General features: G+C 36.3%; 1 protein-coding gene across 1 annotated transcript in view; it reads left to right on the top strand.

Moving 5' to 3' along the window:
* The window catches only part of CFAP69 (cilia and flagella associated protein 69), a 33,735-nt gene that overhangs the window by 1,231 nt on the left and 16,599 nt on the right, over positions 1–15,905 (top strand). The window contains exons 3-14 of the mRNA XM_057432638.1: positions 875–940; positions 1,995–2,104; positions 4,068–4,144; positions 5,587–5,685; positions 7,573–7,722; positions 7,847–8,024; positions 9,035–9,158; positions 11,622–11,670; positions 11,755–11,876; positions 12,343–12,559; positions 13,447–13,611; positions 15,731–15,849. Coding sequence (XP_057288621.1) covers positions 875–940; positions 1,995–2,104; positions 4,068–4,144; positions 5,587–5,685; positions 7,573–7,722; positions 7,847–8,024; positions 9,035–9,158; positions 11,622–11,670; positions 11,755–11,876; positions 12,343–12,559; positions 13,447–13,611; positions 15,731–15,849 — 1,476 coding nt within the window. The remainder of the gene's footprint in view (positions 1–874; positions 941–1,994; positions 2,105–4,067; positions 4,145–5,586; positions 5,686–7,572; positions 7,723–7,846; positions 8,025–9,034; positions 9,159–11,621; positions 11,671–11,754; positions 11,877–12,342; positions 12,560–13,446; positions 13,612–15,730; positions 15,850–15,905) is intronic.

Raw genomic sequence — 15,905 nt, 5'->3', positions numbered from 1 at the left:
AGATACACAAAGTTCAGTGTTGAGTACCTAGGCACACAGATTAGCATCTCATGGACTTCCACAGACTACATGAAGATTTGGCAGACTAAATTCATTAAGCTGTCAGTTACTTTTGATCTAAAAACCTAATAATTTATACTCTAAAAACAAGAACTTGATTAAACATACCACATTTTAAGTTAATGTCCACAGAGAAGTCATTTGTGTCTCCCCTCCCTCCCCCCTTTAGACAGAGTTGATGGTATAAACTGAGAGACTGGAGAAAAATGTGCTGGATGATGTTGTTTACTGCTTCTCTAGAGAGTATATGATAAAATGCCTTTAGGATTCTGGGTTTGTACATTCCTGAAACAACTTTCTGGCCTGCATCAACGTGCAGTGCTCTTGCCCAGCGTGGAGGTGCTCAGAAGTGCTGGAATGAATGCTGTGTATCACTGACCCACCCTGACATATCCTTGCTTCAGTTGTTTTCAACTTTGAATTTGCAGACTATTTCCTAGCGGTGGCAGAGCTCTACTCTAAGCCACTTAAATCTACATTTTTACACATCAGCGTCATGTGTGACAGAGCTTTGGTTTTATTAGGTGTCTCTCACAGAATCCCAAAGAATTTAAGAGAAAGAGCCCACACATTTGAGCTAAAGATAGGGTTTTCAAAAGTTTCTTCATTTACAAGAGCGTAGACTCTGTATTTAGAAATGAGGCTTGATCAAGGAGCTAATCCTGCTGCAAAGCACTTTCAGAATTTCCTTGTGTCTTGTGATTTTTTTAATCTGGTTTCCACTTTCATTTAAACTTAAAAGGGGATAAACATAATCATTTAACCTGCTAAGGCAAACTGCAATTAAAACCTGTTTTCCATTCTTTTACTTAAGAAAGATTTGGAAAAAGAGCAGCTGAAAAGTCTCAAGAAGGTAGCCAAGCATTTTGAAAATGGGCTTGTATCCTTTTTGGCATTGTAGCACTCTGAATTCATGGTGTTTTATGTATGTTAATACTCTGACTTTCCAGCAAAGCATTTTATCGTGTGCTGTGCTTTCACATGGAGAACACACACATTCTCATCATTGTCCTTCTTGTGTACACATAGCCAAAGCTGGCAGGTTAGCAAGATTATTGTATGCTAGATTCATTTGCTACAAAATTCAGTAGAGGGATCTCACCTTTACAGTGGTTGAAAGTGCTCAAAATGTAATTAGTGTACATTCAACTCAGCCCAGACATGCATAATAATTGTCACTTACTTAAGAAGCAGCAGATAAAATAGCAATGACTTCCTGTGAAGGAGACTTTTAAATTAAAGTCAGGCTACTTTATCTGAAACTTTTTTCATATTTACAGTACAAATTGAATGTCTTCCAGTAATCAGAAGTACTAGAGAGGGCATGGGCATGTGGAAAACTGCAATTAATTTCATACAATTCAGCTAATTGCCACAGAGATTTAAACTATCACATTACTTCACAATCAAGTTGTGTCTAAGTACTTAGAGGCAGTTTCCGTGAGTCAGTGGATTGGTAGTAAGTTCTTGGCCTCAGTGATCTTTTCAGTTTTGATCTTGTGCCTCTACCTCTACCTTAAATTTGATGTCTCAGTATGTGTTTGGGTCCAGATTGTCAAACCTTAGTCAGTCACCTGGGACTAGAGTAGGAAAGAATTTAAATACCTCAAGGATGTCTCAGAATTTAGATAGGTAAATCTGATACTGTGATGTAAAAACTTTTCATCCTGTATTTTTAAATATTCAGTACTGAACTTCCAGTGAGTTCAGCTGATAAGAAAGCAAAATCAGTTTTGCAAGAGTTGTAGAAGTAAGGCTGCTTTGAAAAGCCTAAGTGTTGGCTCGTATGCTTTATTTTACACATCTGACTTTGAAAGTATTGGCCTTGCTTTTTCTCGGTTGTGTTTCTGAAGTATGACAAATATAGTGTTCAGCTTTTTCTTCTGATTCATAGCAGTACAAACAACCTGATTTCCTTTACTTTAAATTAAAAGCCCCTTAAGGATTTAGCACAAATAATGGAAATTCTTAACCTGTGTGCAGAAAAAATGAATGAACAAGAAGCTTTCACCAAGCCTTTATGTGAACTTATTAAATTATGTGGGTAAGTACTTCAGCCCTCATTTTAGAGATTTAAACATTGCTTCTTAACATGTTGATACATTTTCTAAGGCAACTGAGATATGCATACAGCAACCATTTACAACGCATCTGTACCTGCAAGGCATCTGCTATATTACCCTTCTTTTCTATGAACTGTGTTTTCCTTGAGTCCAGTTTCGGTCGGCATAAAGGAGGGACCCATTTTAGCAGTTCAGTATCTGTGGAACCACCTATTACATCATTCAAAACTACATTGTAATTGGCCCCAGCTTGCTTGGAAGCAAGATTCCCCAGGGTGACTGAGTAAGTTGTTCTGGGACTGCTGGTCTCTGAAGATTTCAGCAGCTAAGTCCTGCTGAAGTATGCTTTGCAGTTTTAAACAAACTCTTTAAGTCAGTTTAAAAACATGAGGTGGCACAAAGACAGTTTAATACCTGAAGGTATTAAAGGCTTTACAAAATGACAAGCCACACTGCGTAAGAGAAAGAAGCAAAATTGGAACATCTGGGATTTGTAGTTACTTTAGAAACATACTACATGAACTTTCAGGCATCTTTATTGTCATAATGTACCTTATTTGTAGAACGGATTTTAGGTGTTATCCACACTTGTCAGTAGCTTTTTCCTCCTCAGTAATTTAATAGTTACATATGGAATGTTTGTAATTACAGTTACTCCTGTATTTAATTATAATCGGAGAGAATAAGGAAGAGAAAAATCACAGACAGGAGTTGCATAGTAAACTAGCTATTCAAATAGTTTTTTACATAACTTCCTCTCAGCTGCTAGGCTTAATAAGGATAGAATTTCTCAGCTGAATCTTTTAGTTCTCTGAGCACCATCAGTTGTACTGCTTTCTTTTGCTGCCACACAGTGGAAAATGAGAAACTACATCACGAAGTTTCATTTTCTTCCATTTTAGGCAGAAGCATGGCAAAACTGAGAATGAGTGTATAAAGTTGATAAAATGTAGTTGTGAATAAGAATTTTTATTTATTAAAGCAGTTCAGCAATAATTGTGCTGTGATGAATGTATTGTGGAAAATTGCACCCTTGGGTTTTGCTTTAATTTCTGTACTGTGGAAATTCCACCACTTTCACTACTACTTTGCAGTATGGCAAAGAGAAGCCTATAACTAGAGAGAAGGGCCGTTACTTCAAATTTCCTTTCAGATAGTAGGACACCTATAGTAAAATTTTCCACTCTTTCATAACTGCTTCTGTTTACCTGTCTTCTTCCCACTTCTTTTTCAATGTCTGTTTCTTCCCCCACCCCCATTTATTCCATTATTTGCTTTCTCCTTCCTTTTTCTCTGGCTGTGTTTGCAGAGGTAAACCTACCGGAAATCTGCTTCTGCACTATGAGATGAAGAGACCTTAACATAACATTGTAATGCTTACTGTTAGAGAATTTTTAACACTTACATGTTTATGTCATAACTAAGTATTTTGTAAATGTTATTGAGTATTTCTTAATATCCTGTTTTGAAAAATAAATTTGTCTTTGGGCTATTTGGAGTCAGTTTATTAGTTTTATTTTTATCTATTTCAAGAGATCTGCCCAGGGATAGGATCCTTTTTCTTCTACCTCTGCACATACCTATGCTTAGTTTATCTCTGCAATAGCCTGATAGTGCATAGATTCCAGGATTTAATCTTCTACATTTAAATGACATTTGGTTTTGGTGTGGGTTTTTTTTTCAGTATTTCTTATTACATCGAATATGAATTATGAAAATAGTATCTATGAACGTGTACTAGTAATTGCCAGATTTTGGAACTAGAACTTTCAGTGTAGAATCAGCATTGCAAACAATGTATTTGTCCTGGGAAAACTGCCCTTTATTTGCAAAAAATGCCAAGGAGGAGAAGAAAAGCTACTGAGCTATTCTGGTGACTCGATTAAAGTGTTCTTCTATAGTGTTTTAAGGATAGTTGTAAAATCTTTAAACTCCATTTTGCAGGTTACCATTTCAAAAAAAGAAATTTTCTGATGAAATAAGCTATTCTGCAGTGGTTTCAAAATTCATTGCACAATTGGGTGAGTGTAAACTGATATGCCACAACAAAATAATAATTATGCTATAATAAAATTAACTGCATTCTTAGCACAATTTTAATTTCTTTAATTTCCTTTGTAAATGTAAGTAATTTATTCCAATTATCCATTCAGTCCTCTGTTCTTTTTCGTATCAGAAAACACTCTTATTTTGCTGTGCAGGTAACCTGTAGATTAGCTAGCAGTATTACCTATTTGCCAGTGTCAGAAGCTATGTGAGATAACTTTATCAGTCCATCTGAAGAATTAAACCTGTCTATAATATGTTTTACTTCATTTTGCTCTAAGAAATTGGTATATTACTATAAACACTGAAGCCTAGCATAAGGGGAATATGTATCCTTCCTGCTTCTTTGAAACCAAATGGAGGAAACAAGTGAGAAACAGTAACACCTGATTCCCAGCTCAAACTTTCAATTACCAAAAGCCCGAGACCTGTCATCTAAAAGGCAAAACAGAAGTCAGTTTAGTGCCATGCCTTACTAGGAGTAGCAGTTCCTGACTTCAGTCTCCTGCTGCATCTGAGTCATAAGCTTCTATTGTTCAGAAATCTATTTTAAGAGAGCTATTGAGGAAAAGGTGTGAAAGGCATGTCTTAATGTCTTGGACCTGTCAGTATCATCTTTTTACAACTTTGCATGTCACGTTTGTGATTTTCAAAGAAAATACTTCAAGTGCTGTAGGTCAAAAAGGATTTAGAATAGAGCAGGAGTGATATCAGCTCATTCAGTGGTAAGATTTAAATGGTAAAGAGGTAGCAGTCAGCCTGTCAGACATGAAAATAAAATATATATATCCTTGAAATGAGGGAGAAAAAAATATTTTTCGAAGGCTGTTTTCACAGGTCCAAGTAGGTAGCAGAATGGCCTCCTGATTTCATAAAGTTGTTGAAGGTAGTTCAGATAGTTTCAGGTTCTCTTGAGGGTACAATGTCCAAAAAGACTCTCAAATCTAAAAGATTGTTTATATTATCCATGTTAGGCATGGATAGCTGGTAGCTTTCAATGGAATTCTCTGTATCTTGCGGAAAAGTATCTCTTTCTTTGCTCCCTTTATGTCACATTATGTCTGCTAGAAGAAGAGCTTCTGACTTCATCACGTTTACAACAGCCTAGTGTAGTAGCTTTCTTCTGAATTCCACAACCTCTGGAATAACATCCAGTTTCTTATAAGGTTCTGTAGCCATAAAGCAGAGGAGGTCACTTTTTGATTAACCTTATGCTACTCCTCCAAGGTCCCTTTGTCCCCTTTGGTGTAGGAGTTCCTGTCCCTTGGGTATTTTATAATCAAACTTTGCACAAAATGACAGATTTGTAGGTGTATGACCAAAATAAACACTAGATACTGTAAATAGAAGTGTTAAGATTACTTCTAAAACTATTATAAACTTTGTAAGTTACCTTTTTTTTTTATGTTTCTGACAGGTTATTTGATGAGGGTGCCAAGCTCTGAAGTTAGAATACAAATCTGTAAGTGTGTTATTAGCTTTTATAATACGGAGCCACCGAGAAAACTACTTTCAGGTAAAGCACAGTATTTTCAAGTGTCACAGGAAATCAAGTGTATGTGATCCCAGCTACTTTGAAAAGGCTCTTTTAATTAACTGTGGATTCAATTTTCTTTGTAACTATAGTTACTGTATCTCACACATTAAATATATAGCATTGGCAAATGTGCAGTTAGCACTTTTATAGAAAGGCATACTCAAAATCTGAAATTAGTTCATCAATGTACAAGAAATTATTTATTACACTTAGGGGATGAGGATAACATAGTATCCAGAAAATGTGAAGTTTTCACAAGTTCTATGAAATGTGGACAGTGGAGGAAGAAATAATAGTTGGCATCAGAATTATAACAAGGGAAATGTAATTTTCAACTTTGTGTATGTAGGCTGGAGAGAAGCAGCTCTGGTTTCACTTGTGTTGCTTGTGAGGGATAGATCTGAGTCCGTCTAAATGTGGTTGAGTTCATATTATATGGACACATTTGAGTACAGGCTTTGAATAGATTGTTTGACTTGTCTCTGCAGAAAGAGGGTGATGATGCCTGTGTATGAGCTCAAGCATGATCCTGTGGTACTAAGGATCGGCATGCAAACTGTCATCAGAATCCACTACTGCTTATTCCTTTGACCCTTGTGATGGTGCCAGAGGCTGTTATCAGGCAAAGTTAGTTATGGATCCCCTCCTGAAGGGCCACAGTATCACACACTGAGAGACAGCACTAGATTTATAGCAACTAGCTAGAGATGACCATTGTCACAGTGAGGATCCCACGCAGGAGTATGTTGGATGCTATGCTCCCTTGCTGTAGTCCTACAGTGTGGAACTAGTTCCTGTGCCCTCTTGCTAGTTTTAATTTATTTTAGGAGGCCTGAAGAAGCTGCAGCTGCAACAGCCCTCACAGGAGACTAGAAGTAGGAAAGTATATAAATCTGGGTTTACCTTACAAACAAGACTCAAATCCTAAAGGCAGCTATGAGTGCAGCTGGTTGTATGTTTGTAAATACTTCCACTGAGATGAGTGAATGTTAAATATTGACAGGTTTTGTTACTCTCCGTCAGATTTAGAGAATAAGATGTTATCACAGAAATGAAGAATGTAGTTCAGTCTAATTTTTTAAGTGAAAATCTTCATCTCTAAGCATATATATAAATCTTGACAAAGTTTGATCTTCAGAGTTCTTTTACCTATAAAGCAATATGAACTTAGAGCCTATCAGATTTTATGCCTAGTTTCACTATGTACATTATCTGCATTTATCAGTCCTGCATTTCATATCCTTTGATGTGTATATTTTTAGAAATCTAAGAGAAAATTTACTTTCATGAGTTAGAATATATACATAAAATTTATTTTCTCAATGCTTTTCCTTCCCTACTAATTCAGTGATGAAATATAGATTTGTATATGCAATGACAAAAGTAAAAAAGAGGTACATATTAGAAAGTCAAGCTTATAAATCAAAGGTTGGATTCACGTATTATAAGCAATACAGTTATAGAAGGCATTAATTCTCTAGTGAATAGGCTACAGAAGAGAATTAAGTCCTGCACCAACAACTTATTGCATGACCCAAAGAAGGGTTTTTAGCTATCTATAACCCCACTTGTTCTTTCAGTCTGTAAATTCTAGAAAACAATTAATTTATTTGTATAGCATTTTAGTCTTTTTGAGGGTGAGTGCTGGATATGCTTTAGGTACTGTTAATATGCAGATATAAGAAAAGCAGCTCTTATTGTTTGTTAGATTTTTTTTTTTTTTTTCCAAGTGATTTTAGGACTAAGGAAATACGATACTTGGCTCTTAATCCTTTCTTGAGAAGGGATGAATAGGATGAATGTTTTATGAAGTAACCAAAACTTTGAATATTTTCTGCATTTTAACTAAAGCTATTGTATGTGCAGGTTGCCAGCCAACAAGTGCAAACTATAAAATTCAGATGGCTGAATTAGGAGGATTAGCAGAAACTCTCATTTTGTCACTAGCAGTAGTTGAAAGTCAACTTATTGAGAAGTTGTGGGTACTTAAAGCTCTCCAGCATCTGTCCAGCTCTGGTTAGTACGAAGTGTTCTTTCAGCAATCTCATTACCTCTGAACTTAGATCATTTGTTCTCTGAACATGCCTAAAACACTTACTGATCTACAGGGAATTACTTATTCTTATTTTCATAATTTTAGGAGTAAATTGCAGGCTTATGCTGAAGGCCCGAGCAGCCAGCAGACTCTGTTTGTATCTAAATGGTGATGATCCCTCAGGGCAGCTGGTGTTCCGCTCCTCAGAAATCCTATGGAACCTGGTAGAAAATACCTCAAAAGAAGAAGTCTGTAATCAGCTCAGTAGCTTGGAATGTGTACAGTAAGTACAGGGAAGCATTTTATTAATTAATATTGTGATTTTGGAGACATCTAAAGCCTTGCTATTGTGTAGCATTTTGTTTGAAATGAATCGAAAGAAAATACAAACAGGGAATGGAGGACTCTCATTAAAAACCCATCAAGTTTTCAGTATTAACACATCTGATTCTCTGAAGTGGAAGGATTCAGACCTTATAGACAAGCAGCCCATGATTTAGACCCCTCAGGCACCTGTTTCTGTTTCAGCACGTTAGACAGCACTGTGGCCTGTGAAATGCCAGGAAATGATGTATGATCCAAGAGGTGCCTGCCAGGTAGCTTACAAACTCAGTGGCTGGGGTCCAGCTAAAAGCATATACGGTCTACATCAAAACTATTTCACTGTAAAGCCTCTCTTTATTTCATCAACATGGCAATCCACCACCATTTTATTCTGCTACAGGGCAAGAGGAAGATCAAGGTGCTCTGCTGCATAGTGTAGGAGGTAGAGCCCTATCAATTGTTTTGTGTGATGAAAAAGTTGCACCATTTTCAAACTTACACATTAGACTCAGTAGGCCATGCACTGTAGAAATGCTTGTGTTATAAACTTAGTAGAAAATTCTGTGCTATGATATACAAGGCTTAGTTCTAGATAATCTGCTGGAACAAATAACAGGTTTTCCCTTAGGTGAGTTACACTATTTTAACTACTTAGGATTAGACCATTTCTTCTCATTAATAATTCAAGAACATCCAGTTCCATGCTTGAGTAAATTATAACACAGACAGTGTGTTACTGTGTGCATACAGTGTGCGATTTATAATACATGCATCTTGTGTATATGCTTAAAATGGATGTCAAGTGCTATACATAGGAATCCATTCATAATCATGTTTTAAGTTATTTCTCTTGCACTTAAACCCTAAGGCTGTGAAAAGTATGATGCTGAATGAGAATTCATATACCTAGAGCTGTCTAAATATAGAATATGAAAATAAAAGGTAAAATGCATTTCACTTTCTTTTAAGTACTTTGAAAGAAGTATTTGAAGACCTTCTTATGCATGGTTTCCGGGATCATGATCGTCAGCTACGGAATGACCTCTTGGTGTTTGCCACGTTACTAGCTGAAAATCCTGCAGCACCTATGATTGTAAGTATTTATAGATATATTCCAGAGACTAATAACTTCTCTTTTACTATTATATAATCAAGTATTTTTCCCCATTAGTGTTCTACTCTGTCTCCAGTGCTTTCCTCTTTCTCAGATTACCCTTTTTCTTTCTGCCATTCCTTCTGCCTCAGAGAGGCTTCAAATCTGCAGATCACTGGCCTGGAGCACTAACAGCAACTTTATTTAATACTTAGAAAATTACACTAACACTATTTATGTGCAAAACTTGTTAACTCTTGTATTCTTGTACAGCTTCTCAGATGTGCCATTCTGTTACAATGAGTTTTGCACTAAATCTCATTTGTTGTTTGAAAATTTAGGAGTACAGGCTATATTCAGATGGCTCAAATTCAGCTGAAGTATCTGTGCCTCATAACCAGAAACAAGAAGGTTTGCTCAGAAGCTTTAAAGAAGATGTTGAGAAAATAATAACTTAGATCCAGTTAATAAGAGGCACGTAAATTCTTTTTAAGACTATGTTACATAAATGTAGTCCAGAATGCACTAGGGTTGCTTGCGTAACAAGTAGATGACTTCGTTCTTCTGTAATATTCTAGAACATTTCAGAGGGGCCTACAGAGAAGTGAACTTTTTATGGATGTTAATACTCTTCTACTGTCTTGTTTTACAGTTGAGATTTAGAACTTTAATGAAGCTTTGACATATGTACTGAATAAATAAGCAATCAAATTCCTGTAGATCTTTTCACTATTTAGGAATGGATTGCTTTCAAGGAATTAATTTCTCAACTTGAGTCAAAGTTTCCCAATGGCTGTATTACTAAATAGATTTTATTGTCTCTAATGAAGATTACAGATTTTTCATTCAAGTTTTCTATTTTATTACTAACCATTATGAAATGTCTGTTATACCATCGCAGCAACATACTTGATGTCTAAAAGATTCAAGTTGTTTATCTGGCTGTAGAAACATGGCTTTTTCCTACAAGATAAATAACCAAGACACATATTTTTAATGCCTTATACTACAGGGAAGAAAAATAGTTTCAATGCAAGGAAAAAATGAAAATATCATACTTTAGATTCTGTATTCTCAGCCTCCCTAGAGATTTTACAAGGTACTGGGTATAAGTAGTAGGTAGACAGAAACATTAACATTACCGTTGACTCCTGCCTTGTAGATAATATCAGAGAAATTATCATCAGAATGTTATCATTTTTTCTTCTTATCTAAGCAACTTGAGAAAATCAGTCTTGCATTTCACATAATTCAGAAATCAGCACAGGAATTTGAGCATTTGAAAAGGAAAATAATTTTCTCACCACAAGTAAATTGAAAATTATATGTAAAATAAAGCTTATAATGGTATTAGTTATTATGTCTGTGTTAGAACAAAACTGTCTGTTTGGTAATTGCTTACTGTTTCCATTAGAATTTATTACTGCATTAATCAGCAAGGAGAAAACATTAAGAAGTTTTGATGATGTTTTTTTATTTAACCATTTTGCAATGGCTTTGTACAGATAATACAGATACCATAGAGACAAAACCTAATAGGCAATACATTTGTGTACTTCAATATTTTCTTTAAAATTACTTTTCAGTCATGTTCAAATTGTGTGTATGCTAACCTCCAGAACTAGGCTGAACAAATCTGAGCCCAGCTGCTGCAAAACTAATAGAACCACTTGATTCTGTGGGAATGTCTGTGTAGTGTTCTGTGAGCTCTGCTCCTGTTGGGAGCTGGTGGAAGGATCTGTGTTGGCTTTGCCAGGGTACTGAGGCCAAGCTAATGTATTCTATTGCTCAAGAAGAATAATGTACCAGTAACCATGGTTTCTGATCACCTCAGAAACAAAGCTCTGTTGCCTGAACTGTACTGCATAAACATCCATTGGCTTTGGCCCTATCCATAGTTATATCTGACATAATTGTCCTGTTAGCTTTCTAGAAGCTATGAATTCCAAGATGTTATTTTTTCTAATTTCTTATAAGTAATATTTGTAAGTGCATGTTGTTCATACATGCAGTTTTTATGTGCTTACTTGTAAACGCACTGCAGTTAAATGCAAGTGTATGCACAACTGATGATCCTTTTGTGCAAACTTACACATGCACAAATACATTTTGAAAACCGCAATTCTAACAGTAGTGAGAACGTGGTCTTCTTGTGTGGTTCATAGTAGTGAATAAAGTTTTTTTGGATTTCCCCATAGATAGAAGTTCAGACTTGTACTGAATGAGACAAAGATTTCACTAATTGTACCCTTAGGACTGTAGTTAGTATAGTACAATGTCCAAATGGTTTATCTTCTTTGATCAAATTCTCTTTATTCTGCTATAGGATACATTAAACCCTGTTCTGGGGAAAAAAAAACAAACAAAACAAACAAACAACAAAAAAAACCTAAAATTAAATCATAAGTCTTGATTTCACTGCAATTGAATTTAATTAATGTATGTTTTTTTCAATACCTATAGGAAAGTGGATTTGCAAAGCTGTTAATAGCCCTTGCAACATTTACTGAAGGTAAGAGATTTCGTACTGTATAAGTACACTATTTTTACTTTTAATCATGTGTTTTTTGTAACTTATCTACAATTTCCTTCATAGTTAAAATTCCCAATCCCTTGGTGAAAGGTCTTAAACTTACGCGCTCTTATGAGGACTTTGAGATGAAGAAATTGCTATTTCATGTAATAGGAGTCTTATCTAAAGACCCACGTGCTGTACAGGTAAGTTGTAACAGAACAGAACAGAAGATATAGTAAGCAAAAAGTAAAAAAAATAAATAGAATTCAAAAGAATCACAGGAATTTTATAATGCAGTAGACTGAAATCAGCTGTTCTCCAAATCAAGAATTTATACACAGTTTGAAACAAGTCCTGCTGTTTGAAAGAAGCATAGAGTTTCTATTTTAGAAAAGTTAAAAACCTAGACCAGGAAAATTAGCTGGCAAGTGACTGCCAAGCATTGTTGAAATATATGTTAAGAACATAATAATGTTTAACAAACCACAGTCTGTGGGAATGCTACCAAATATAAACAGAGCTTGTCTGTACTTGTAGCCTTCATGACATACTTTCTCAATAAAGAATAATTTTCTTAGTGTGTGACAGATAAAGTTGACTCATTGCTTTAGATTGTTCTTACTTGCATGTGAAACCTGTGTTCTGTCTCTCTTTGTCTTGACTCTGCAGCTTCTCAGTGAGAATGATGTTATGCCAGCTTTGCTTTATTATGTAAAACCAAATCAAAAGCCTGGATTTTATGGATGGTCTGCTGCTCAGTATGAAGAATTACAGCTTCATGCAATTGCTATTTTAGCTTCTGTGGCTCCCTTGTTAATAGATAAATATTTGTCCTGCCAAGCGAATACTCTTCTCCTTGTGTTTCTAGAATGGTGTATAGGCCAAGGTAAGTACATGCTTATGACTTTCATCCACAGTAACCTCAAAACAAAACTCAACTGAACTTAGTTTCTTTGACAGGAAAGAAAAATGCAAAACTCATGAAATCAAAATGATTGTTTTTCAATAGGTCACTTAGGAAAGTAATCTTTCGTAAGAAAAAAAAAAACAAGCAGCATATTTGTTTTTTGTACTGAAGGGTAAGCTGGTGCCCTGTTCCCTGTGTACCACTATATTGGCATTCCTTCATTTGTGTGGGCAGCCACGCATCTCTACTACCTGGGTTTTAAGCTAGTCAGATACAATTATTGTGGCAACAAGTCCAACCAGTAATTCCTGCCATGAGGCAGGACACATTAACTCAAATTGAAGAGCTGTACACAGTAAAATAGTTTGCAGACTAAAGCTGGCTTGTGGCCATCAACTAAGAGTATGGGCTAAACAAAAAGACAACCAACTGCACCCATTTTCATTGCCTGGTTTTCTGGGGATGGATAGTTTCCTTCATAAAATGTAATATATTTTTCTAGAATTTTTCATTTGGGTCTAATAGAGATCGAAAGGTTGATATTGTATGTCATGCTACAAAAGATATTTTGAGTTTTGTAGACTGCTCATTAACCTAGTAAGGTTAAAAAAAATTCTAATAATTTTAAATGTTCACCGAAATCATACCTTTCTTACAAATTTAAGAAGTTTAGCCTTGTACAAAAAGGCTTATTACTAGGTAGTTTTGAACAAGAAGCCTTTCTAACACGAAGCAATTTTGTTTGGTTTTAGCTACACTAATAAGCTGGGGTTTGGGTTGGTTTTTTTTTCCGAGCACATTATTTTTCTGAACATAACTGTCTGCCAAAAGAATAAAATGAAGTATGTATTGTGATTGCTCCACAGATGCTTTCTTTGGTCAAGGTAACAGTTTCCATGCAACAAGTGGTCGTGGCAACAAACTTGCACAAATGCGCTACAGCCTGAGAGTGCTGAGGTCTGTTGTGGCTCTTTACAATGATGCTGTGAACCTTAATTTGTGTGACCAGGGAGCAATTAGCCAGCTACTGGGTAAAGCAAAATTTTTATTGCTGTACTTATATTAGGACATTTCTGTTAACACTAAGAATGTTCATGATAATTTGTGTGTTCTGGTTTTATGTGTTACTGCTCTGACTGCTGAAAAAGTTAAAAATCTCTGATTGGATTTTGAATTCTGTTACACTTTAACCCAGATAATTGAATGAATTAAACAAAACAGCTGTAAAAACCTAGGTATTTAGAGTGAAAGCTGCCCCTTTCTCCCTTCATTATACTGTATTTGTTACATCTTATTTTCATTGTGATAGTTCCTAGAAACTCCAGCCATGAGTCTTGTTCTAAGTCTATTATAGAATCCTAGAATCATAGAATGGTTTGGGTTGGAAAGGAGCTTAAGATTGTCTGGTTCCAACCCTCCTGCCATAGTCAGGGACGCCCCACACCAGACCATGTTGCCCAAGGCCCTGCTCACCCTGGCCTTGAACACTGCCAGGGATGGAGCATTCACCACTTCGTTGGGAAACCTGTTCCAGTGCCTCACCACCCCCATAGTAAAGAACTTCATTCTTATATCTCACCTGAACTTCCCCTGTTTAAGTTTGAACCTGTTTCCCTTTGTCCTGTCACTACAGTCCCTAATGAAGAGTCACCCTCTGGCATCCTTTTAGGCCCCCTTCAGATACTGGAAGGCTGATATGAGGTCTCCATGCAGCCTTCTCTTCTCCAGGCTGAACAGCCCCAACTTTCTCAGCCTGTCTTCATATGGAAGGTGCTCCAGTCCACTGATGATCCTCATGGCCCTCCTCTGGACTTATTCCAACAGTCCCATGTCCTCCTTATGTTGAGGACACCAGAACTGTACACAGTACTCCAACCAGAGGGGCAGGATCACCTCCCTCGACCTGCTGGTCACGCTCCTTTTGATGCAGCCCAGGATATGGTTTGTCTCTGGGCTGCAAGCGCACACTGAAGCTGGCTCATATTAAGTTTCTCATTGACCAACACCCCCAAGTCCTTCTCCTCAGGGCTACTCTGAATCTCTTCTCTGCCCAACCTGTAGCTGTGCATGGGAATGCCCAGACCCAGGTGTAGGACCTTGCACTTCACTTTGTTGAACCTTATAAGGTTGGCATTGTCTCACCTCTCAATCATGTCAAGGTCCCTCTAGATCCCTCTGGCATGTTGACCAAATCACATAGCTTAGTATCACTGGCAAACTTGCTGAGGGAATGGTGTCACTTTCCATAACTCCTCTTTAAATAGAAGAAAGTTAATAATATACTTCTATATGAATAACACTATAAGTGAATAAAAGCAGAATAAAACTGCTTAACCACCGCTCCTGCAAATTTAGACCATTTTCTTGTTCAGTAACACATACCTATTTTTAAATTTGGTTTTAAGTTCCAATACAAACAGGTTTAAGTTCTCTTCTTACAATAATAAGTAAGTTTCCAATACTCTGAAAAAGTTATATTGAAAGAAACAAAACAGGTAAGATCCTTTGGAATTCAAAGAGTATGTTCTGATAGAAAGCCTAGAAAGAACAGATTTTATATCCTCAGTTTAAAGTTGAACTCCAGTGAAGACAGATTTTAGTGAGAGCAAAATTAATGCTATTCCTTACGTATTAGATTTAAGTAACTTGTCTTAATTTGGGGGACTTTTTTGTTTGAATGTCCTCTTTCACGCAGTGGTTCCAAGGCTGATTTTTCTAACAGAGGTAGTGTTCTACGTCTCCCACATTTGCACTGTCAGTGCAAATGTTAGTGAGGCTGTACAGTAGAGCAAATCAGTAAGTTCATTGCCTTTTTCTAAGAGTTCCCTAATTCAGTTCAGTTCCCTGAACTCATTGCACTGGCACAATACACAGGGCAGCACAGAGGCTGAACAAAGAAGTCTGTGCAAGCTACTGTCATCTACTATCATTTACTCTTTCACCAAGAGTAAAGCCCATGAAACTACAGCATCAGAGTGCTGCACTTCTGTAAGCTAGTACAAAACACAGGAGGTAAATCTGAACTGTGTAAGTAGATTCCTTTAAAAATCTCTTGGTGTAGATTTGATTTTTACTTCTTTGTCAGCAGCTATTATAGAATTCTAACTTGTGTATAGGACATTCACATGTATAAAATATATTCACTTACAGACATCCTAAAGTATGCAGTAAACAAATCTAAAGAAAAAGAAGACGCCGTTCTACTGGAAATCCAAGCTGATATATTATTTATTTTGTCTGCTGTCTGTAAAAATGATCTCCTCAGAAAGGTATGTAACTTTCTGCCTCACACTGTGAAAAAAAACCAATAAAGCAAGGTATATTT

The sequence above is a fragment of the Pezoporus wallicus genome, unplaced genomic scaffold, assembly GCF_028554395.1.
Source record: "Pezoporus wallicus isolate ANWC-B61680 ecotype Strahan unplaced genomic scaffold, APGP_CSIRO_Pwel_v1 scaffold_2584, whole genome shotgun sequence".
Taxonomy (NCBI): Eukaryota; Metazoa; Chordata; class Aves; order Psittaciformes; family Psittacidae; genus Pezoporus; species Pezoporus wallicus.
This window is presented reverse-complemented; position numbering and strand designations above follow the sequence as displayed.